This window comes from Callospermophilus lateralis, chromosome 1 (genome assembly GCF_048772815.1).
Source record: "Callospermophilus lateralis isolate mCalLat2 chromosome 1, mCalLat2.hap1, whole genome shotgun sequence".
In the NCBI taxonomy this organism is placed as follows: domain Eukaryota; kingdom Metazoa; phylum Chordata; class Mammalia; order Rodentia; family Sciuridae; genus Callospermophilus; species Callospermophilus lateralis.
In genome coordinates, this window is record NC_135305.1 from 98710808 (window position 1) to 98736134 (window position 25327).

Genomic DNA, 25327 nt, shown 5'->3' on the forward strand with positions numbered 1-25327 from the left:
AAAAAAAAAAAAAAAAAAAAAACTAGGTTTGGAGTGTGGATTTGTATATTTCTTCTTTTAGTCCTGTATTTTGGGTTTGTATATTTCAGTGCTATACTTTTAAGATTATACAAATTTCTAATTATTACAATGTTTGGGGGTTGATGCTTTCATCCAAAGAATTTTTATTTCTAATAATAATTCTTGCTTTAAAATTTACTTTGTCAGACTGGGGATGTGGCTCAGCTGTAGAGCACTCACCTAGCACGTGTGAGGCCCTGGGTTTGATCCTCAGTACCACATTAAAAATAAATAAAATAAAGGTATTGTGTCCAACTACAACTAAAAAAATAAAATATTTTTTAAAAATTCACTTTGTCTTATATTTTTATAGCTATAGCAGCTTTCAATTAGGTACCATTCATATGACATAATTCTTTGCATTCTTTTTATTTCAACATTTATATTGCCTTTAAAGGTGTCTCTTAGAAGCACCATTATAGTTAAGATTATTTTTTAATGTTATGTACAAACTTTGACTTTTAATTGGGAGACACATAGATTCCATTTATATTTAACATAATTGTAATTTTTAAAACTTTGAATTTGCCATCTGTTTATGTTAGTCAATTCCTTATCTGTTTATTTCTTGCTCCGTTGGATTAAATATTTTCATTATTTTATTTGACATCTTATTAGCTTGTTATTCATTTTTCTATTATTTTAACTCTTACTCTAGAGATTATAATTTTCATTCTTGATTATTAAAAGTATTTTTCTCAATTCTCACACAATGCTAGAACATTTTAATTCCAATTACTCTTTTCTACTTTTTGTTCTATTATTGTGTATATTTTAGTTCTCTGATTTAAACCCCACATGACATTATTTTGTCCTTTCATATGTTTAATATTTATTCATATCTGGCCACGTATCAACCCTTTTTATTTTTTCCTTATTCCTTTAGGTATCTCTATGATTTCATTTCTTGGATCTTTCTTTCCCTTAACCCAGATTCAGCTTTGGAACTCCCAGATGCTCAACAGGTGCTCAACACAGCTGACACAGTCGGTCCTCCTAACCAAAGGGAGGCGCTGTGCATTGCCTTCATGCCGCCCAGACAGCAGATCAGGCTGCACCTTCTCTTTCTCGGCTGCAGAGGGCGCGCGTGAGGCATCGGGCGCTCAGGACCCCACGGGAGATTGTCGAGGGGCGGGGCCTGTGCGGTGGGCGAGGCCTGCGAGAGGGGCAGGGTCGGGTGCGGGGCGGAGCTGACCGGAACCTGCCGGCCGCAGTCCGAGCTCCGCATCGGGTAGAGCGTGTGTCTGAAGACTCCACGGACCGCCACGAGGCAGCCGAAGGCGGGCCCGTTACCCGCCGGGTACCGGGAGCGAGCTGAGCGGCAGAAAAGGAAGAACGCCCGAGCACCATGATCCCTCTGGAGAAGCCGGGCAGCGGTGGCTCCTCCTTGGCTGCCACCTCAGGCTCGGGCCCGGCGAGTCGGAGTCAGAGCGCGCCGCGCCGGCTGCCGCCGCCCCAAACCCGCGGGCTGCTGACAGAGATCCGCGCCGCCGTGCGCACTGAGCCTTTCCAGGACGGCTACACCTTGAGCCCTGGCCGAGAGCTGGGCAGGTAAGGGCTGGAGGGGGGCCGGGGAGCGGGACGACCTCGGCCGGGCGCAGAGCCTCCAGGTACTCGCCGATAAGTACCGCGGCTGGAGGTGGCGTTGGGCACCGATAACGCGCTTGGTGACTTGGCACAAACTTAGGGGCTGGCGGCGACTAGGGCGGCAGAGTCGCTGCCCTCCGCAGAGCCGGTGTGAGCTCCGCGAGCGAGTGGTTTTGACTAGCAGCTGGCCATCGGAGCAAAGTAGGAAAGAGCGAGGATTCGTTGCCTCTGGTTACCGCGAACCTTGACGCCTTCCTCTGCTGACGCCTTTTCACCATCTGTAATGATTTAAATGGTAATTTAGCGAGATTAGTGTGTGAACCACACTGCAGATCCGAAATAAAACTAGAGGCTTATGAAGTCAGCTTTGGTTTTGCCTTTAGACTTTTCCGGATTTCTCCACCTCTCTCTGTGGCCTTCATGAACTGCAGCATCAGTTGTGACAGCTTCCTTTGCAGGGTTGCTGTGTAACTTCAGCCGCCTTCTGCTGCCTTCATCGTTTTCCTTTTCGTGGTTGGTTTTGTGCTTTTTTTTTTTTTTTTTCTTAAATATTTCGGTAATTCAGATAAGTTTCATCTGTAGGGTCTTGGCTCTTTTATCACTCTTTCTACTTTTCTGTGAGCCGGCTCTTGCCTGCCCCGCTCTTTATGGGGGTTAAGAAGAGCTTAGATTTCTTTTTTCCTTTCCTTTTTTTTTTTTTTTTTTAATTTTTATTGTTAAAGCGAAGCCTGTTTGGATGCTTTACATTTTGTTTGTTTAAGAAGAGTGATATAGCGATTTCTATGGGGTTTTTGAGACTCTTCTTTTGAGAACAGTTTAGAAAAGTTGTTGGAGGTCAGACCTGAGTTCATATCCTTGCCCTTCCTCATGAGTTTGCCTTTGGGTGGATGACTTAAGACTCCTCGGCCTCACTTTTCTCATCAATAAACCGGAATAACGACAGTACTTACCTCATGGAGATGTTGTGAAGATACAGTGCCTGGAAAGTGCATACCACTGGGCCTGGCACATAGCGTTCATGTTCACCTTTATTGCAAGCCTGTGAATGGTTGCAAAATACCTCCATGTTGTAATGGGAAAGGCCCTGACAGTTAGGATAGCCTTCAGCTGGGGTCTTGGAAAAGGAATTGGTCACAAATTATAAAAAAGGCTTGGCTTTACAAATATTAAGATAACTTTTCAGAATGTTTTTTCGCTGGGCGCGGGCCTTAACATCTTACATATTCCCAGTGTTAACAAAAGGAAAATACCTTTCAGGAACAAATTTTCTTTCACTGTGCTAGACACTAATTGGCTGGTTCAGTGTACACTATAATTATGATACTAAGAGAACAGCTACTGGCTGAGCGAGGTATTTCTAATTTATTGAAATTCCATACAATCTGAAGTAATCTCAATAACATAAAAGAAAACTAAATTTTCCATTATTGGCATGAGTTGTCTGCAAATGCTTAAGATGTCAAGCAATGTCTTATATATTTAATAACAAATAATTTAATCTTAAAAACTGATTTGCACCCTATCAGGTGTCATGGAACTAATTCCTCAATGAATATTTCTTTCAATTTTTGTTTTAAGCCCTATTATAAAATCAGATTGCCTCCAAGGGATTTTTATTTTAGGTTGTGATGACTTCTGCTTACTTTTGCTTATATAGGTGTGTATATTTCTTTTCTTCTTTTTTTTTCTTTTTTTCTTTTTCTTTCTTTTCTTTTTTTTTTTTTTTTTTTTTTTTTTTTTTTTTTTTTTTTTGTAGTTGTAGATGACCAGCATGCCTTTATTTTGTTTGTTTATATGTGGTGCTAAGGATCGAACCCAGTGCCGCACATTTGCTAGGCAAGCACTCTGCCACTGAGCTACAGCCCCAGCCCCTGTGTATTTCTTTATAAAAGGAATAAATCCTGAAGCAGCAGAAAAGTGCTCTTGACATAAGAGCCTAAAACTGAAATACTTAGATGTAGATACTTGACAGAAGATCTTAAAACTGAAAACTACAATTAATCTATTTTTTTCTTTTTGGTCCCCTTTTTCATCTTGAAATTTAATGTAACAGTTAAGAATATGGGCTTTGGAGTCAGTCAGTCTGGGATAGAATCTTGGCTTTTATTAGTTACGTCGACTTGAGTATATTACCTAATCATTGATTGCCTCATAGAGTTGTTGAGAATTAAATAAAACACATCTATAGCCTTAAGGCTGTGCTTAGCTTAGGGAAAACACTCAATAAATGTAATTCACTGTGTAACTCAATAAACGTTACTATTCTTAATGTAACCAACAAAAAAAATTAAGAAAACCTGCACAACTGCAAAATATGCCTGTCTCTAGCAAAAATAATGAACTCTTGCTACAAAGGGCATAGGAATTGTTTATAAGTCTCCAGAGGTAGAAGTTCTGCTTTGTGTTGTAAGCAGTCCTTGTTTAAGGTTCATAAATTTTGTGAGTAGATTGTGGTTTTAATATGTTGAATGTGTTTATGCATGACCTTTTTCCTGACAGGATAGAAAACTTGTCTATTTTTCCAAGTGTTAACTCTGGTTGCATTTCTGATATATAACTAATTGATCTCATGCTGATATATAACTTAAAATATCACCTTGGTTGTATTTTAATGATATAGAGGAAAAATAAAAAGTTTTATTCACTTCATACTATGGCCTTTCATTCAGTAAAATAGGAAGGGTTCAAAGAGTAAACTGTTCAAGAAAAATCAATTTCTTTTAAGTGTTGCTATTATTTTATAAGAGATATAGAGCTTTCAATACAATGACCTTTCAAAGAGAAGTTTTTAAAATGGTCAATATTGATTCCAGAGTATACAGGATGTGATATTGATCATTTTAAGAAATGTCACATTCTTCCTTGTCTTAAGAGTTCATAGCAACATGAATGTGTAAATATATGATGTAAAACTTTTATTGCTTCAAGTTTGACTTGTATTCCTACACCCCTCTCTTTGAGTCGGGATTTGTGCCAATGTAAACCACATTAATGATTTCATTACTGAGGCATAGGACATAAGACCTTGAGTTCTGCGGATTTTTTCATATTGATTTCCCTTGAGTTTATTGATAATATAGGAACAGAAAGGTGGTTTTATAAATTTTATATTATACTAATTTCACATTGGATGATTTGCCTTGAATGTATTTTCATTACATAGTCCCCAGTTTAACACTTTTAATATATTTATAAATCTTATATTTAAAAAAAAAAAAACGTTTTAAACCAAAAACACATCTTTTGTCCTTTATATTACACACTTGATTTGATTTTCCTGGGGCGGGGGGGGGGGATGAGTTACAAATGTAAGTTCCCTGCTGGACAGGTCCTTCATAAATGGATATGTTTTACAGTTTTATAATTGCTTTTACATGAATTTTCTCATTGGTTCTCACCACAGGCTTATTTGGAAAGCCTTATTTATTAGATGAGAAAACCAAGACAGAGATGAGGTCTTCTGAAAGACCGCAGAGCCTCTTTGGATTCCTGACTTCGAAATCATTCCCATTGCACATGGATGTTTTTCAAAGAATAATCTATAGGGCTCAGATTGTAGCTCAGTGGTAGAACGCTTGCCTAGCACATGTGAGGTATTGGGTTTGATCCTCAGCACCACATAAAAATAAATAAATAAAATGAAGGTATTATATCCATCTGCAACTAGAAAAAAAATTAAAAAGAATGATCCATAGTCTATCATGTAACTAAAGCAATTTTCCTTAGATTTAACAAGAGGCTATATTAATGAGAGCCAAATAGGAATAAACCTTAACAGGTTTCAGTGTCAGAATCGTTCCTTCCTCACTGGGGCCTTACAGTAGATAGGCCTGTCCTATCTCATTCTCCTCAGAGCAGTTAAGAGTAATAGGACAAGAAAGGATTGTTATCAGAGAATAAGACAATGTTTAAGCTGAAAGTCAATTTAGGGATTAGTTTATTTCTAGACCTGTATGTCCTTTACTTAGATTGATGTCTGTAAGTAACAACTATAGGTTTAAACCTTTTAATTCCTTAAGCATGTGCCATAAATTTTAAGTTATAATTTGTTTAGATATAAAGACACTTGTTAAATAATATCCATTTAAAAACTTCCTTGTTTTAGGAAAAGAGTTATATAGGATTTCTTGGCCACTAATCATTTATTTGAAGAATTATATTTACAAATAATTTGGGGTAATCTGATACTTCCAAACAGATAAAAGAAAATTGGCTATGTTTGTGCAACATCTGTAAATTAAGAATTATATTTTAATTTAAAATACATGAACTTAGGGGCTGGGATTGTGGCTTGGTGGTAGAGTGCTCACCTAGCACATGAGAGGCCCTGGGTTCGATCCTCAGCACCACATAAAAATAAAATAAAGATATTGTGTGCAACTACAACTAAAAAATAAAAATAAATATTAAAAAATTTAAAATACATGAATTTAAAACTTAATGAATTTCAGTCTCTTTGTAAAGCTATAAATAACAAAACTATATGAAATCTGATTATTGAACCAAATTGATTTACCTCTAAAGGTACATAAGAGCAAGGCATGGTGCGGCACACCTGTAATCCCAACAGTTTGAGAGACTAAGACAGGAGGATCACAAGTTCTAGGCCAGCCTTAGCAATTTAGTGAGGCCCTATGTAACTTAGGGAGACCCTGTCTCAAAATAAAAAGTGAAAAGAGATGGGGAATTAGCTCAGTGGTAAATTGCCCTTGGATTAAATCCTCAGTACCCCCCAAAATTTTTTTAAATAAAGGTATATAAGAAGGGACTAGATTTATTCAGGGAATTTACACATGTAGAGTTCAAATTAAATCACCTCTAAGTATTGCGGGTTGGGTATAGCTCAGTGGTAGAGCACTTGCCTAGCATGAGTGAAGCACTGGTTTACATCCCGAGTACTGGGGCCAGGGAGATGATCTAACCTTCAAAAATTCTCAGTTCCTTGATTTTTTTTTTTTTTTGTACAAATTGTTTTCTTCAGTTATATCACAGATCATAAGTTAGCGCCCAAAACAATAAAAATAGCTACTGATTACTAAAAATGTGCTGAATGTTGTGTAGTTTATAAATCTCATTGTCCTTAGCCTTTACTGCTCTGTAAAGTAGGTGATATCACCATCATTTTATAGATGAGGCATCCAAGGCTCAGGAAGATTGACTAAATTGACCAAGATAATGCAGTTTCTAACCAGAATTTAAAACCAAGTTTGACTTTCTTTTCTTTCTTTTTTTTTTTTTTTTTGGAATAGCGTGTCTCTCTGTGTTGCACAGGCTTGTCTCAAACTTGTGGGCTCAAACCATGTTCTTGCCTCAGCCTCCCAGGTAGCTGGGACTGCAGGCATGCACTACCACATCAGGCCCAAGATTAACTTTTAAAGCCCTTACCTTTTCTTAACATTCATATTTATATCTTAAGTTGAATGTATTCACTGATTTTTTTACACTTGGAGTCAAGAGATAACTTTATATTTTTTGTAGTTTTCTTGGTCCTTTAAGAAGTAAGGAAAATAGAATCTATTCTAGGTCTTTCTTGAATGGAACTTCTTTACATTTAAGATATCATCTCAATTAAATTAACAACATTGGATTGCCTATATAACAGTGGTCCCATAAAGTTATAATGGAGCTGAAAAATTTTTATCACCAGCAGCATTTGTGTTTTACACTAAGTGTTATTTTAAAAGACTTCAAAAATTAAAAATCATTTAGAAGTTTGTAAAGTAAAAAAGTTACAGTAAGCTTAGATTGATATATTTTTGAAGAATTTGTATATAAATTTAATTTAGTCTAAGTGTATAATACTTACAACATCTAAATTTTATCACTTATAAACTCTAGTGATATCCAGGCATTAACATTGACTCATCATTCTTGAGGTCCATTCTTGATAAATGCCCTGAACAGTATACCCTTTAAAAAAAAAATACTATAACTGTATCTTTTCAGTGTATAGTTATGTCTAAATATGCAAATGCTTACCATTTTGTTATAGTTGCCTGCTGACACATTTCTTAAAACATATCCTCTTAATCAAGTGATGCATAACTGAACTGTACTAATGTATATTAAGCACATAAAATAAGGCACTACCCTAGATTCTGAAATTTATTCCTTAATGTAACAAATCAAGCACTGTTCTCTTTATAGGCACAATGTCAGATAAAGATCTTATGGAGGAAATTACATTTGTATGGAGCCATAAATAATGGATAGGATTTTGGTTGTGGTGATATGTTAGAATTGACAGTAAAACAAATATGGCACAATGATAGGAAAGTTCAGTGCAGAAAGAATGGCAAATAGTCCAATGTATTAAATATTATAAGGTTAAATTGCCATAAAACTTTTTATTTATTTAACAAACTATTAAGAGTATGTCCATTTAGTGTGGTATCTGATGTATTTACATATCTGCCATGGGTGGGGTACAATGGAGATGTAAAGATAAATAATAAGTGAGATCCCTGATGCACAGTCTAGCTGGAGAGACAGTCATAGTACAGCAACTTATTTCAGGTTGATATAAATGAAACAATAAAGTTATGAACAAAGTACTTTATTATAATCTAAAATAAACAGGACTTGAACCTCGCTTTATTTCGTTTCTTCTATATACTGCTTAAATTAGCATTTACATTTTCTGGTCTTTGCCTGAACCTTATATATTCTATTATCTATACATCTTTATCTGTAACCCCCATTTGAACTTATATCTGGAATCCATCCAATAATTAGGATGATCTTTACCAGAAAGGCACCTCAGACTTCTGTCCAAAACCTAACACATTATCTTCCCCAAAAATAATTTGTTTCTGTTTTTACAATCTTTATTTCAGTTGATGGTACACATTTACACGGTGCTCATATTAAAAATCTAGAAGTCATTCTTGACTTCCACCTTTCCCTTCCTTCTATCCTCATCTCTACCTGCAATTTAATCTGTCACTGAATGCTAATGAATCTTAACTGTGAACACCTTTTAATTGTATTCTGTCTGTTCCGTCTCCACTGCTGCTGCTCAAGTTCAGGCCCACTGCCATGAATTATTTTATTGACTTCCCCAGTTGTAGTTATCACTTGGCAATCCATTCTTCACAACACAATGAGAATGAATTTTAAGCAGTTATTTTAAGAATTTGAATAGATCCCCATTTTAAATCGTAAGACCCATGCTCCTTAGTAAGTCATACCTGAAGATTTTCATGACACCTTCCTATATACTATCTTAGGCACTGGTCATGCCAAGAAAAATAAGACTTGATTCTTAGAGATCTTGGAATGGGGAATACAACTCAAATGTCACTTTCTCTTATTATAGATATCAATATATCTTTCCTTTCCTTCCACTCTTAATTACATCAATCACTGAGTTGTTTACTCCAAATGTTTAATGAAAACCTGAATTCTCAGTCTTGTGCATAATAGTGAACTATAGATGTTCGTGAAATGAATGAATAGTTCTGAAAATTATAACTGTGTAGATAGGAGTACATTTGGCTTTTAAGTCAATGAGGAAAGTAGATGTGCAGTAAACATTTTTTTACCTTTTGGATCTTATTGACCCTAAGTCTCTCTATATAACTATGACCCCAATGTTTGAGAAACATCATATTTAAAACATGTTTGTAGAGGCCTCAACACCTAAAGTTGGGGGTTGAAATTCAGCCACAATTTTTACCCATAGAGCCATGGTAGGGTATGCATATTAGAACCCTTTAGGGGTAGGTAATTTAGGGGAACTCTATGATGATGTAGTTCTGAGAATGTTTACTTGGAATCTGTATCTTGCATGTCTAATCTTATATTTCTTTGTACACTGTGGTTCTATGAAAAGAACAGCTTCCAGAAATCTCTTTATCTCCTCCTTCCTCTTCCTTGAGTGGTTTTAAGGTTCCTTCTCCTATTACACCAGTAATTTAGAGATGAAGGCAATACATGTGATCTGCTATCTGTGTCCCTTTCAGTGGTACGCAGTATCAGAATAATGGAAGAGTTTTCTTCAGCATGAGTTGTGTTGGGGTTGGCCATCTATGGCCAGTTGCCTTTGTATACCTCATGGACTAATAGTGATTTTTACATTTTTTTTCCCAAATAGAAAAGTAAACAATATTTATTACCTGGGGACAATGTTGGGTTTAGAAGAAAAGGATGTTTAAGCTTTCTGAAATTTCTTTTTCACGTGGCTCAATTTTTCTAATTTTTTTGGACTTTATAGCGTGATATTCTTCTTTTTTACTTTTTTTATTGGTGCATTATAGTTGTACAAATTGATGGGATTTATTGTTACATATTCATACATGCACACCATATAACAATATAATTTGACCAATATCAATTCCCAGCATTTCCCCCCCCCTTTCCTATCACTCATCCTTTGCTCCCTTTCATCTACTGATCTCCCTTTGATTTTTAGAAGATCCACCCCTGCCTTTGTTTTCCTTTTTCCTCTCTTTCACATATGAAAGAAAACATAGGACCCTCTTCACCTTGGGAGTTTGACTTATTTCACTTAACATGATGGTCTCTAGTTCTATCCATTTTCCTGCAAGATTTTTATAATTTTTAATAATTAAAAAAATAAATTATATTTAATGCCATGAGCATCATATGAAATTCAAATTGTAGTGCCCATGATATTTTACTGGACCTGGCCACATCTATTCATTTACCTTTCATTAGTGATTGTTTTTTGCTCTATAATAGTGAACTTGTAGTTACCATAGAAACCTTCTTATCCAAAGAACCACAAATATTTGCTATTGTCTCTTTATAAGTTTACTGATCCCTGATACATATAGTACATGACGTGATGGAGAGAAGAATAAACCTAAAACTGGGGAGAGAAGCACAAAAACAAAGGTGGTGTTGGAGTAGTCATTCGTGTGGATGGAGAGCAGTGAAACTGTATTCTGATACCTAAAGAAATGGGTGAGAACAGCTGGTCATGGTGGCACACACCTGTAAAACCAACAGTTTGGGAGGCCAAAGCAGGAGGATTGTGAGTTCAAAGCCAGACTCAGCAACTTAGCAAGGCCCTAAGCAACTCAGCAAGGCCCTGTCTCTAAATAAAAAATACAAAACAAAAAGGGCTGAGGATATGGCTTCTTGATTAAGCACCCCTGGTTTCAATCCCTAATACCAAAAAGGAAAAATAAATGGGTGAGACCTTGATGAGGTGTCACAAGGATGTAATCCCAGCTACAGGTTGAGGCAGGAGGACCACAAATTAGAGGCCATTCTGGGCAATTTAGCAAGACCCTGTGTCAAAGAGCTAAGAATGTAGCTCAGCATTAGATAGAGCACTTGCCTAGCATGCATGAGGCCCTGGGTTCCATCCCTCCTACTGTGAAAGGAGAGTGAAAAAAAGGGAGGAGTGGCGGCAGACAAAGAAGCCCTGAATTTAGCCATGACTGTTGCTATAACAGAGTTCCCAGCATTTGCAGGTTAGCAGTATGTGAATCCAATTTTCTCTTGCTGAATTACTTATTTTTCCTTGTGGTCTTCAAAATATATTTTCAGGCAAATAATAAGTAATATTTTATTTACTGCACAAAACTGAATTGCTCTGAATTTTAGGTATGGCAGTAATAAACATTTGTGCATTTGATGTAGGAATACTTTGAGGGCCATTGACTAAGTCATTTCTAATTCACCAGGAACACAATTGCTATTAATGATATTTTGAAACTTCATTTCAGATCGTTTTTTGTGTGTGTTTGGTTTTTTTGTTGTTGTTGTTGTTGTTGTTGTTGTTTTACAAATTCAGCTTTCTCTTCTTTTGAAACTACTGACCTGTAGGTATAGAAAAAAAATTGTTTCAGTTCAAAGTGACTTTATTTAAACTCTTATGTGACTGTTAACAATAAAGGAACTAGAACAGGCAAGTGAGACCGTTATACAGTCTTGACAGTTGGTACTGGTTCCTGTAGGAAGTGAATAAGCCACACATGGGCACAGGGTGAGGAAATTCTCTAGCCTCAGACCTTGAGCCTTGCTCATGTAGAGGAGAACCAGGTAGTTTCAAGGCCCACCAATCTGCCTGTGGCCTTCAATGTCTCTTCAGCTCTTTATCTTCAGTCCTTGGTTCCACTATAGACAGGTTCTGATTCCTTCCCACCTGGATCCCCTTTTAACAAAGACAACCAAGGCTAGATGCTTTGCCAAGCATCAGAGGGAAAAATAACACACCAAACTCTTCCAGAGAAAGTGAAAATAGAGAACACTTCCCAACTCAATATATGAGGCAAGTAAAACCTTTACACAAAAACTTTACAAGACAGCAAAGAAACAAAAGGTCAAGTCTATATTCCTACAAAAAATTAGAAATTATACTTAACAATGTGTGTAACAAACTATAAAAATACAAAACAATACTGAAGAATAGCACCTCATGATCAAGTGGCTTAATCCAGAAAAGCAATATTAATTTAGCCTTTAAAAAAATCTATTTATGTAATTTACCACATTAATAGTATGTGTAAAAAAAATCATACTATCATCTCAGTGGATACCTCAATGTTAGTGTATAAAATTAAACAAAATTAAACATCTATTCATGTGGAAAAAAAAAGCTTTTAGTAAACTATTCATGTAAGGCAATTTACTTAATCTGATCTACAAATCAGTTGTACCAAATATCATATTTGATGGTGATATTTTGAAATCTTTCTCTTTGAGATTGGATACAGGTATGTGCTGTCACCAACCCACTAACTCTGAGCTAGAAATTTCACCTCAACAGGAAAGCAAGAAAGAGAGAAGTAAAAGAACTGTCATTAGTTACTGATTACATAATGTCTGCATGGAAAATCCAAAGAAAGTCTATAATTAACTATTAAGATTAATATGTAGTCATTGGATACAGGATAGTATGAAAAAATCAACTGTACTTCCGAATAACAGTGATAAAGGATTAGAAAATTAATGCTTACATAACATCATTTACAACTACTTTAAAAATATTAAACTTTTAAGAGTAAACCCAGTGAAATATATGCAAAAAACAAAAAAATTACATAAATTACTCAGATATTCCATGTTCATGGACTTAGAAATCTCCATATTATAAAACATAAATTCTTCCCCAAAATAATCTAGAATCTATTTCATTTTAAATCCCAACAAATATTTTTTGTGGAGATTGGCAAGATGATTCAAAAATTTATATGGAAATGCAAAAGGATAAAATAGCAAATATAATTTCAAAGGATAATAATAAAGATTATTTTTACTACTAGATATCAAGACACTAATTTAGACAGTATGATATGAGTAAAAGAATAAATGATCAGGCCATGGCTCAATGTTAGAGCGCTCACCTAGCATGCATGGAGCACTGGGTTCAATCCTCAGTACCACATAAAAATAAAATAATAAAATAAAGATATTGTGATCACCTATAACTAAAAAAAATAATTATTAAGAAAAAAAGAATAAATGATCAATAATACACATTCATGTTTAGTGAGAATACTGCCTTGGAAAACTATGGTAGAATTAGTTAAACCTGAACATAATGTAGACTTTTCAACCCCACAGGTCCTCTTTCTCCTAGATAGATAATATCTGATAGACTATCATGTGGGAAAGAATGGAGTCTATTCTGTACTGCTTGCTCTGTGGAGGACTCAGACTCCAGCCCTTCAGCTGAAGTCATGGTTAAGCTTGTTATGAAAACATTATTAAAATAATAATAGGTGGCAGTGGCAAGAGAGATTACCTCATAGTTTGAAAGAAGACATTGGCCCTTGGCATTAGGTAAAAACTGTATGATTTCCAAGTTGCTAAGGATTCAGTGGATATTTACAGGTGATTAGAATTTACCCTTTGGTGAGGACTATACTAAACAAGTGACATGCAATTTTTATACATATAGTCCTCCATAACCATGGATTCAACCAACTGTGGACTGAAATGATTAAGGGAAAAATGCATCTGTCAGGCGCAGTGGCACACACCTGTAATCCCAGTGGCTTTGAGAGGCTGTGGCAGGAGGATCGCAAGTTCAAAGCTAGCCTCAGCAACTTAACAAGGCTCTAAGTAACTTAGCAATACCGTATCTCAAAATAAAAAGGTCTGGAAATGTGACTCGGTGGTTAAGCACCCTTAGGTTCAATTCCTGGTACCAAAAAAAAAAAAATCTGTACTGAACATGTATAGATGTTTTTCCTAAAACTATAGTCACTATGTATTAGGTATTATTTGCAATGTAGAGATGATTCCAGTATCCAAGAGGATGTATATAGGTTATATGCAAAAAAGTACACGATTTCTTTAAAATTTGTAAATTCTAATTAATTATACAAGATATAGAGTGCATTTTGACACATTATTAACAAATGGAGCACAACTTCTCATTTCTCTGGCTGTACATGGTGCAGTTACACCAGTAGTGTAATCATACATGTATATACAGCAATAATGTCTGTCATTCTACTGTCCTTCCCATCCCTGCAGCCCCGCACCTCCCCTCACTTCCCTCTGCACAATCCAGAGTTCCTTCATTCTTCCTTATTCCCCCACCCCCCACTATGGATCACTGACAACTTATCAGAGAAAACATTCAGCCTTTGGTTTTGGGGGATTGGCTTATTTCACTTACCATGATATTCTCTGGTTCCATCCATTTACCTGCAAATGTCATAATTTTATTCTTTTTTAAGGCTGAGTAATATTCTGTTGTGTATGTATACCACATTTTAAGGACACCATTTTATATAAGGCATCCTTAGTTTTGTTATCTACAGAGGATCCTGGACCCAGTCTTGCATGGATATCAAGGAATGATTTTACTTTAATTATCATAACTCAAAAGCAGATTTTGCATCACTTGTACAGATAAGAAAAAAGATAGTTTATGAGGGTAAATAAATTGCCTAAGATGTGTCAAATGCCAGTTGTGGGATGCAAGTCCAGAGATTATAACCTTAATCAATATGCTATCCTGATTCCCCTGTTTGACCTGCTTATTAGTTTAAGGACAAACTGTAGAGCCATAATGTCTCTATAATGAGACTTTTCCTGCTGGTGCTATATTTAGAATTATATCATGATTGATATCATTTTGGAAGGTGATACTGTTCTTCACATTTAATTAGATGATGATGAAATTCATATTAAGGAATCTTGTGGCCAATTTCTATTAAAAAGTCAAATGTATTTTTATTATTTATTTATTTATTTATGGTTCGTAAATAAATAAATCAGGTATTGAACTGAGGGACACTCAACCACTCAGCCACATCCCCAGCCCTATTTTATATTTTATTTAAAGTCAGGGTCTTACTGAGTTGCATAGCACTTCACTTTTGTTGAGACTGGCTTTGAACTCAGATCCTCCGGCTTCAGCCTATGAGCCACTGGGATTACAGGCGTGCGCCAATGTGCCTGGCTTATATTTTTAAAGATTAAATCATTTATGCATAAATGTACAAAAATGGAGTTATTTTATGTGTAACTCTGCAAAAAATATTGACTTTAATATTTGATTATGATCTAAGCCCATTTTGTGTTGCTATAACAGAATACGACAAAATGGGTAGTTTATAAAGCACAGAAACATATTTGGCTCAGGATTTTGTTTTGTTTTGTTTTTATACTGTACTTGGAATTGAACCCAGCACCTCACACACACAGGTACATCCCCATCACTTTTTTGTTTTTATTTTGAGAAAGGGTTTTGCCAAGTTGCCCAGGTTGGCCTCAACTTGTAAAAATGCTGTCTCAGCAGGAATTACAGTAGTGCTCCATAATTTCTGGCTTGGCTCAGAATTCTGGAAACTGGGAATTCTAAGATTGAAGGTTCACATCTGGCAAGGGCCTTCTTGTTTCATTACATGGTGGAGTGGCAAGAACACTAACTCAAGAGAATGTAAAGGGTGCCACACTCACTCCTTTACCAGGAACCCATTCCAATGATAGTGTTATCAGTGTATATTTTAGAAATATACTCTAATTATCTCTAAAGGCTCCACCTCTGAACTCTTTATTACAAGGGGTTAAATTTCTAACACATGAACCTAGGGGGACACATTCAAATCACAGTAGTTGATTTTTGCAGATTTATAAATTATATTTTATTTCATAAATCTAAATCAATATCCCAAGTGATATTGCTACTTCGTGATTGAATGAGCTAAATTTGAATATCCAATAATGGGAATTTAGAAATTTGTATTAATATATGCCATCTCTGAAAAGTTATTGGTTTTAACAATGAATGTTTGTATTTAATTCCAGGGGTAAGTTTGCAGTGGTGAGGAAATGTATAAAGAAAGATTCTGGAAAAGAATTTGCAGCCAAGTTCATGAGAAAAAGAAGAAAAGGACAAGACTGTCGGATGGAAATTATTCATGAGATTGCTGTACTTGAACTAGCACAGGACAATCCTTGGGTCATTAATTTACACGAAGTTTATGAAACTCCATCAGAAATGATCTTGGTTCTGGAATAGTAAGTATTGTCTTCCTTCAGTTAAGTTTGTTTGATGGTCTCTACTTCCTTTATGAGATGCCACTTCTCTGTAATAATGTGCAGGGTCTGGTTCTCTAGAAAGGATTTTCCAGTTCATTTTCATTGATGTTCTTCATAAATACCTTTACCATGCTTACTGTGTCACCTACTTCTCAGCTTTTGTGAGATCCCTGGCAATATTGTCCCTAGATGGAGAAAATAAGGCCATTAGACACACATTCCCCTGAGCATCTCTTACTCCTCTTGAGTATCTCTGTTTTTACTGTCTCAGACTTTTTCCCATCTGTTTGAAGACAGATTCAATTACTCTATGCCAAGGCTAAAACCCCTGTCCGTGTTCTTTAATTCTCATCCTCTCTCTTCTGGACATGTGTTTTGATTTTTAATAAGTTACATAACTTCTTTCAGAGTTTCAGTCCCCCCTCCTTTGGTAGCTCTTTTCCCTCTGTCTTCTGTTATTTCATTGTCTTGTAAAATTCTCCCTCTTCCACTTAAACTATTGTGCTGGCTTTCTCTTTACTGTCATGCTTCTTAAAGAATAGTTTCAATTTATAATTTTCCTCACCTTCCCATCAGTTACATTCTATTCATTGATCCATTTATCTGTTCATATGCCAGTACTCATCCACTTTCATTCAAATGCTATCTGCTCTTCTAAAACTTTAATGAGGTCACCATTCCTGTTTGATAAAATCAATCTCCTCATTTTAATATTCCTTCTACTACTTACTCTCTTTAAACATGTAATGTTATACATTTTTTCTTGAAATTACACTCTTCTTGGTTCTCAACAGCTCCATTTTGTTTTGTTTTTAATTTTCTCCTCTCGGTTATACCCTAACCTATATAAAGAGTTTCCCAAAATTCCACTTTTAATTAACTTTCATATATATATGAAAGTGCCTTTATTTTATTTATTTATTTTTATGTGGTGCTGAGGATCAAACTCAGTGCCTCACACATACTAGGCAAATGCTCTAAAACTGAGACATAACCCCAGCCCCCAGTGTTGACTTTTGTCATACAATTATGTTCTGTATATTTACTCCACATGGTAGTATTTTACACGGCTTCAGCTATTATTTACACGCTAATTATTTCCAAATCTTCCGATCTCAGCCTCACTTCTAAGCTTCAGCTGCATACTACGTGTATATGTACCCAACCATGAATCATTGTTAATTCAGGGTCATTATTCTTGCATTGCTCTGTTAATGCCCATTTTTCTTTTATTCCCTATTTCTATTGGTATCCCCATTTATTTCATTGCTCATGCTAGAAATCTTGAAACTATCCTTCATTTATCTCCTTTAACCTCATATATAATGAATCACTAAGTCTCCAGCATCCCTGGGCTGATCGCTCTAGCTTCTATTCTAGGGACACCCTTCTACTACTGTTAGATAGATAATAGAAACACAAAGGTGCTGATATTATTCATTTGTTTAGAAGCTTTAGTGGCTTCGGTTGTTTCAGTGATTAGGTTTTTAGAAATAAAATTGGTATAATTTGGCCCAAAATTATTGCATTCTATTTTTAGTTTAAAGAGAAAGTTTTAGAAATATACTCTGGATACTGAGATACCAAAATTCTCAATCACATCAATAGATCGATGCCATGGAAACAGGCAGGTTATGATCACTGTATTGTTTATTCATTCCAATAGCACTGCTGTATGTACTAGATACTAATATGTGCTAATTATAATAACAGTGAAAATAATACAGCCCCCTTTCCTTCAGGTGCTAAAAGTGTAGCAAAGGTGATAGAAATAAATGACACAGCAATATTGGTGTTTTACCAGAAATTCTTATTAGATGTCATGTGAACATAGAAGAAATATAGTAGCCACAATGTATTATGTACACATTTTATATGAGGCAAAACTTTCAGGTGCGGTGTGGCACACCTATAATCTCAGCTGCTCAGGAGGCTGAGGTAGAAGGATTTCGAGTTCAAAGCCAGCCTCAGCAGAAGCAAGGCACTAAGCAACTCAGTGAGACCTTGTCTCTAAATAAAATACAAAATAGGACTGGGATGTGGCTCAATGGCTGAGTGCCCCTGAGTTTAATCCCAGGACCCCCCCCCAAAAAAAAGGAACATTTTATATGAGGCAAAACTCGAGTCGGGTGCACTGGTGCACACCTGTAATCCCAGCAGCCTGGGAGGCTGAGACAGGAGGATTTTGAGTTCATAGCCAGCCTCAGCAACAGTGAGGTGCTAAGCAACTCAGACCCTGTCTCTAAATAAAATATGAAATAGGACTTGGGATATGGCTCAGTGGTTGAGTGCCCCTGCGTTCCATCCCCACTACAAAAAAAAAAAAAAAACTCAGAGAAATTGTCAACCTGCAGTCATACAAGTAGCAGAGCCAGTTTGGTCCAGTACTGTGCATTACAAAGTCTTTGCTCTGCTCTTGGCCGTATGCCATGCTGCCTTACTCTCTGGGCAGTTAGGGAAGTGCATCCTGGGGAAGGCAGCATTTAGTATGTATCAGCCATCATTGCCCTATCAGGATTTTTCAGATTATTTAGCTTTCATTCCATGCCCTGCTCTTAGTTCTCTCGCATCTTCATACCCCGCATTCTAGGCATATTCCGCGCCCATGGTTCCTACCCCTCACCAGGACTTTAAAGGTATAATTCCATCTTCTTTTTCCTTTTTTTATGACAAGAAGCTTGGGATATCCCTACCTTGTTCCACCTATGAATGTGCCTTTTTAGAGATTTTTTTTCCTTTATCTTTGATTTTCAAGAATTTAAGCATCACATCCTTTTTTATTTGTGTTTATCCTGATTGGGGTTCATTGAGCTACTTGGGTATTTGTATTCTTTGATTCACATTGGATATTTCTACTGTTTTCTCCTAAAATTCACTGATTCTTCTGCAGGTCTAATCTATAAAGATAAGAAAATTTGTCATTTTAGTTGCTGTATTTTTTTTATCTCTAGAAATTCCATGTGTTGTTCTTTCTTTCATGTCCTCCATATCTTCTTTGTTATATCTATATTTTATTTTAAATCCTTGGACATCTTTATAATATCTTTGTAATACCTGTCCTTATCTACCACTTCCATCACCTTTGTCATTTCTAGGTCTGTTTTTATTGTATTATTGTATTGGGTATGGGTTGTAATTTGTGGTATTTTCAGATGTCTAGAAATTTGGGGTAGGATGTCATACATTTAGAATAGTAAGGGTATGGAGTAGATTTCATTCCATTAAAGAATGGTGAAGTTTGTTTTTGGCAGGCAGTTAATTTACATGTGAGTCAGCTTAGTTAAGGCAGCTGTAAGGCTAATTTAGCCTTAATAGTACAGATGGCCCTCTTGGGAAGGCCTGTTGATGGTCCTGAGTGTTTAGGGTGATGTTTCTACTCTAAATGGACAAAATTCAGATTCTGACCTGGTCCTCTGTGAACACTGGGAATTATTCAGTTTATAAATATTTTTCAGTTCTTGATTAACCTTGAAGAGTTAAATTCTGTGCATGTGTATGTAAGTAATTTGCCTAAAACTTCAAAATACTACAAAGCAGATTCTGGAGATCTTTCTCTGTGTAGTCCCCTCCCTCCTGTTTGGTACTCTACCTGCAAATTCCAACTTCCTTGTCAAACTCACAGTCTATCTTCTCTATTTAACAAGGCTGCCATATTTTCCTTGGGTTCCTACCCTACCCTGTACCTCTGTCCATAAATTGCCTCCAGGTAAGAAGCCAAGGAAATAAGAGGACTCACCTTGCTTCCCTCCTTTCAAGGATCATGGTCCTACCATTATTTCAGTTAATGGGTTAAGAATATATTTACATACGTAAAAAAGTTACATGATTTCATATTGTACTGAGAGGAGTGTAATTTCACTGATAACTAAGGCACCTTTTAAAGCTTTTATAGGATTCTGCATCTGAAGTACATCCTTGAAGTTTTTCAGAAAACTATAGTTATATTAATATTGTGTTCAAGTGAACTACTTAAGTTCTTGAGAAATCAGAGAGAAGATCCTTTGCTAAAAGAGAATAAATAAGCCAGGCATGGTGGCACACAACTGTGATTCTAGCAACTGGGGAAGCTTAGGCAGGAGGATCACAAATTCAAGGCTAGCCTCTGCAACTTAGCAAGACCCTGTCTCAAAATAAAAAATAAAAAAACAAAAAGTCTAAGGTTGTAGATAAACACCATACTGGAAAGAATTAATAAATTTCTCTTAAATTTATGTAATTTTGTAAATTTATTTGTTAATTTGTGTATGTTTATGTAAATTTAAATATATTCATGAAAATTGATCTCTAGTGAATATTATTGTGAATGGTAGTAATAAGCTGAGGACTCATGACAATAAACTATGATTAGGAAAATTTTTTCAGACAAAATGTAATTGAAGTATAGTTCTGTGTGTTACTGGCAAATTGTGGCTTGTATGTGCAAAAGGCTGTGTGGATGATACATTGCATTATGGTACATTTCTAGATGTTTGAGAGTGAGTTGACTCTGCTCATATTGTATTTTGCTTCAGGTCATCAAATTCATTTTACAAGTATATAGTATTGCCAGGTTGTGATTAATTTACTCTAAGGTTTTTGTTTATGGTTTTTTTGGTATTAGTGATTGAATTCAGGGGCACCACCAACCCACATCCCCAGCTCTATTATTATTATTATTATTTTTTGTATGTTATTTAGAGATAGGGTCTCACTGAGATGCTTAGCACCTCACTGTTGCTGAGGCTGGCTTTGAACTCATGCCTCTAGTCTCAGTCTCCCAAGCTGCTGGGATTACAGGCATGCACCACTACGCCCAGCTAATTTACTCTAACTTTGTTGTATATGTTTACCACATCCTTTCTTATGATTAATATTTTAATTTTATCTTTCTGTAGTGCTGCTGGAGGTGAAATCTTTAACCAATGTGTTGCGGACAGAGAAGAAGCTTTTAAAGAAAAAGATGTTCAAAGACTCATGAGACAGATTTTAGAAGGTGTCCACTTTTTACACACTCATGATGTAGTTCATCTAGATTTGAAGGTAAGGTCTGAATTATTTACAATTTGAGATTGATAAGAACTGGCATTCCAAATGTAAAGTATCTAGCAGGAATTTATTAAATATGTATCAAGACTGTGGGCTTTATTAGGTAACAAGGTACAGTCTCAAAAAACAGAACTTGGAATATTGCTGGAGTGGATAAAGATTTCCTGGTGGAAATAGAACTTGAGTTAGACTTTTTTTTTTTTTTTTTTTAAAGTTAGGATTTAGGTAATTAGAGAAGAATAGGAGTTTCTATTGTTATTAAGAGAGGACTTTTGAGTAGCAGTGTTTGAAAAGCAGTGTTCTGTAAAGTTAGGCAGGCAGGAGTAAATAAAATAAGTGGGGAGAATCCAAGAAAGTGGAGGCAAATAGATCTCTCATCTAAAATTGTCAAAGAGCCAGGTGTGGTGACGTCCCCCTATAATACCAGTGGCTCAGGAGGCTGAGGCAGGAGTATCACAAATTCAAGCCAGCCTTAGCAGCTTAGTGAGGTCCTGTCTCAAAGTAAAAAAAAATTTAAAAGGGGCTGGGGTTGTGGCTCAGTGGTTAAGTACCCATGGGTTCAATCCCCTATACATATAAATAAATAAATAAATAAATAATCAAAGAAGTAGATGGAGGAGGAAAAAAAAGAAAAAGAACAGTATATCCTGTGATCAAAATGCCACCTGAAACTGGGGTAAGCTAAAAAGGGAATTTTATTGGCAGTAAGTCTAGGAATAATTCTATCTTCAGTTACTACCATAGTCAGGGCTCAAAAAGTGTTACCAGAATTGAGTTTTCTCTCGCATTCAGTTCACCTTTCTGAGAATGGCAATAAAATGGAATGACATAGATACTGCCTTTTGAGCCCCATCCAGAGGGGTTGGGATTAGGAAGGAGGAAGGCAGTCTAAGAAGACTGAAACCCCTAGACCCCTGAATGGCAACCTCATCTCTCTCCACATCATCTATTAATCCACCTTGACCTCTGCTATGATCTCCCTTTCGGCAGAAGGTAGATGCTTTATTTAGTACAGTGGTTCTCCAACTCTGTTGTGCATTAGACTGGCTGGTAGAACCTGTTAAAACATATTGCCATCCACCAGTGCTAGAAATTCTGATGCAGGTCCAACCCGGTGATACTGATATTTCAGGTCCAGGGGCCACTATAGCACACACTCCATAACTCCTTATATATACCTCATAGTGTGTAAGTAACAGTGCATGAAGTAACACTCTGAGGGAAGAAATATAAGTATGTGTAATCTGCAGATTGACTTCTAAAACAACCTTGATAATGTATCATTTGAAATCAGGAGGAAGGATATTAGATATCCATTTACATACTGGTTTCCTACAGAAAATCACCAAGGAAAGAAAAGATTTGGGAAGCTTCCTTATTATTTTTTTGAAAGATGCCAACTTAAATTCATTTTTTAGTACTGTGGCAAACATGAGCAGTCACAACACAGAAGCCATATGATAGTAACAATGACCTTGTTTTGACAGCTAGTGTGGATATTTGTGTACCAATCTGTAGTGCCTGGATGTTAATGCTACAGATCCCCTAGTTAAAACCCTTTCTAGCATTAGAGGTGGAGCTAGGGTTTTGCTTTCCTCCTTTGGTGTCTCTTATGCATAAGAACTTCAAAGATCCTCGCTACAGGAAATTCTCACCTCTGCTCCCTTCAGGAATACTGACCTGGAAGATATGACCTCTGCAGTCCCAGCTTCATAAGAAGTCTCAGTTAATATTAGCCATGAAGAAGAATTCCCAAAAGAAATGTTATATACTATAGATTTTTTTTCAGTTTGGCTTTATACTCTTAACTTTGTAAAATCATGTGTTTTACCAACTTTATGATGTAAAAAGGTCTTCTAGGAACAGAATCCCAAATTAAATAGCATTGCACCTATAGGAAATGGTCTTTCAACTTATGACAGCTCAATCTGTGACCATTATTCAGGAACTAATTAAGAAGCAAGTCAGACAGGCTGCCAACACCATGTGTCATGGATCTTTGATGTCACTTGAAAGCAGTCAAGGTGAATATTAAGTTCTTGAATACCAGGTTCAACTGTGTATTTACACAAGGAAATTATATCCCTTTCTCCCCAATACCTTCAATATAAATCATATTCCTTTCTCTCTCATGCCGTTCAGTGTAGAAATCTTTGCCAAATTTAATAGAGGCCTTTATGATGGGCCTTTGATGTTGGGAACTAGACTATCTTTGTCTCCTATACCCAGAAGAACTAGAAGACAGTGTGGTCTGAAGCTATCTGCATTTCTTCCACCCTCACTTCGCATGTGTGTAGTCAAACATGTCACTCAGTAAACTGCTGAAGGGAACATGTCTCTAAGTGAATGGCTGAGATGGAGTTGGTGTTGCAATGGAGCAGCAGTCAGGAGTGATTTCTGCCAAAAGGTCATTTCTAGTTGAGTCTGGACAAAGAGTCTATTGTCCTATACCTTTAACAGCTATCTATCTGTCTAGTGAGAATTGGTGCTTACAATGTTGACTCTGTATCTCTGGAAGAGCTTAAAAGACCAAGCTGTTTAAAAAAAAAAAAAAAAAAAAAAAATTCCCAGACTACTTCAAAGCTAAATGTATTTTCTTATGTTTTAATTATGTGGAAATTGATAATTCCAATATATTTTATAACTTTGATTACAATTTAGTCTCCATTATAGTTAAAAATGAAATTTTCTGTTAGAAGAACCCTTTAAATGAGAAAATTGACATTATTTGGCTTCAGTACAGACCTCAAAATTATCAATTTTTCAAAACACTGATTCACTGAAGGTTTAGTCAAATACCTTAAAATCAGCTTGGGAATTTCTTTGAGAGATTTAGGGGTCTGTGAACGTGTAAGTTTGTAAGTCCACGAAAATGGAAAAGAAAAACTATGATTAAGGTAAAGCACAATTATTTAACATATAGAACATGTTGCAGGACTGACAAGTCTGAGAAGCAGTAACTCTAGCAAAGTCAGAACAACACTAACTACCATTCCAAAATAGTCTCAGTAATTTGGTGGATTACTCATTCAACACAGTGGCCTGCTTTTAGTAAATCTAGAGGACAGGGGAGGACTGGCCAAAAATAGCCCAAGAAATTCAGTTTTAAAATCTGGTGCTTTTGGTCTTTTCCTAGTTTGGTCTTTTAGCAGTGTTGGTTATTAACTTTTCCACCTATTGTGTGCATAGTTAAAAATGGACTAGATGCTGGGACTTTCCCATTTTGGATTTAAGTTTAAGCACTGATGGTTTAAGCATCAGTTTACTACTTGAAAGCAGGAGTAACATAAAAAAATATGATACAAGGTATGCCACATTTGCTATGATTTGGATATGGTTTGTGTCATTTGGCCCAGAATGGCCTATGAAACCGTGTAATTCCCGTTTCCCTGGTTTCATTCTCATGCCCACCACTACTGCTGCTCCTTCCACTTTGTGCTTTTCTCCATCTATACAGGACTTCTTGAGATCCTGCTCCAGTAGCTTGTCCTTGCCTTAGGGCCTTTGTACTTGCTCCTCCCTCTGCCTTGAATATCCCCTGTCGATTTAACCCTGAAGATTACTGCCATGACTGGTTCCTCTGACTCTCAAAAAGATAGCATGAGATGTGCACACTCCTAACATCCCCTTTCACCAATCACCCTACTTTTGAGGTCCCCATAGCACTTCAAACTACCTGAAATTATATGTTTGAATTTATTTGTCCTCATTAGAATGTAAAACTCCAGGCAAGGGCTATAGCTCAGTAGTAGTAGAACACATGCTTAGCATGCTTGAGGTCCTAGATTCAATCCCCAGGACTCCCTACCCTGCCACCAAAAAAAAGTAAGGCTCCAAGAGGGGACTCATGCCTTGTTTTCTGTTATTTTCCAAAGGCCTAGCTTAGAAAGCAGTCAATAAAAATTTGTTGAATAAATGATGAAGTCCTTTTTATCCTTCAGGGTCTGCTTACATACCTCATCTGTAATTTTCCGAGGTAGGATTAATCCCTTTTATATATTTATTGCCCAAGCACTTGGTATATTGCTGTCAGAGCCCAGCACACAGGAGATTGAGTTGAGCATCATAGATCCTTCTTTTTCTCTTACAATTATGAACTCTTCAACAGTGGGGACTTCTTATTAGTAATATTTATACTACTAATATCCCTAAGACAAAATAGGCTATCTGCATTTTTTTTTAT

General features: G+C 36.3%; 1 protein-coding gene across 1 annotated transcript in view; it reads left to right on the forward strand.

Moving 5' to 3' along the window:
• Window positions 1–1251: 1251 nt before the first annotated feature.
• Window positions 1252–25327, forward strand: part of Stk17a (serine/threonine kinase 17a) — a 30330-nt gene continuing 6254 nt past the window's right edge. Inside the window, exons 1-3 of the mRNA XM_076864236.2 lie at window positions 1252–1611; window positions 15886–16098; window positions 20994–21138. Of these exons, the coding sequence (XP_076720351.2) occupies window positions 1409–1611; window positions 15886–16098; window positions 20994–21138 (561 nt within the window). The 5' untranslated portion in view covers window positions 1252–1408. The remainder of the gene's footprint in view (window positions 1612–15885; window positions 16099–20993; window positions 21139–25327) is intronic.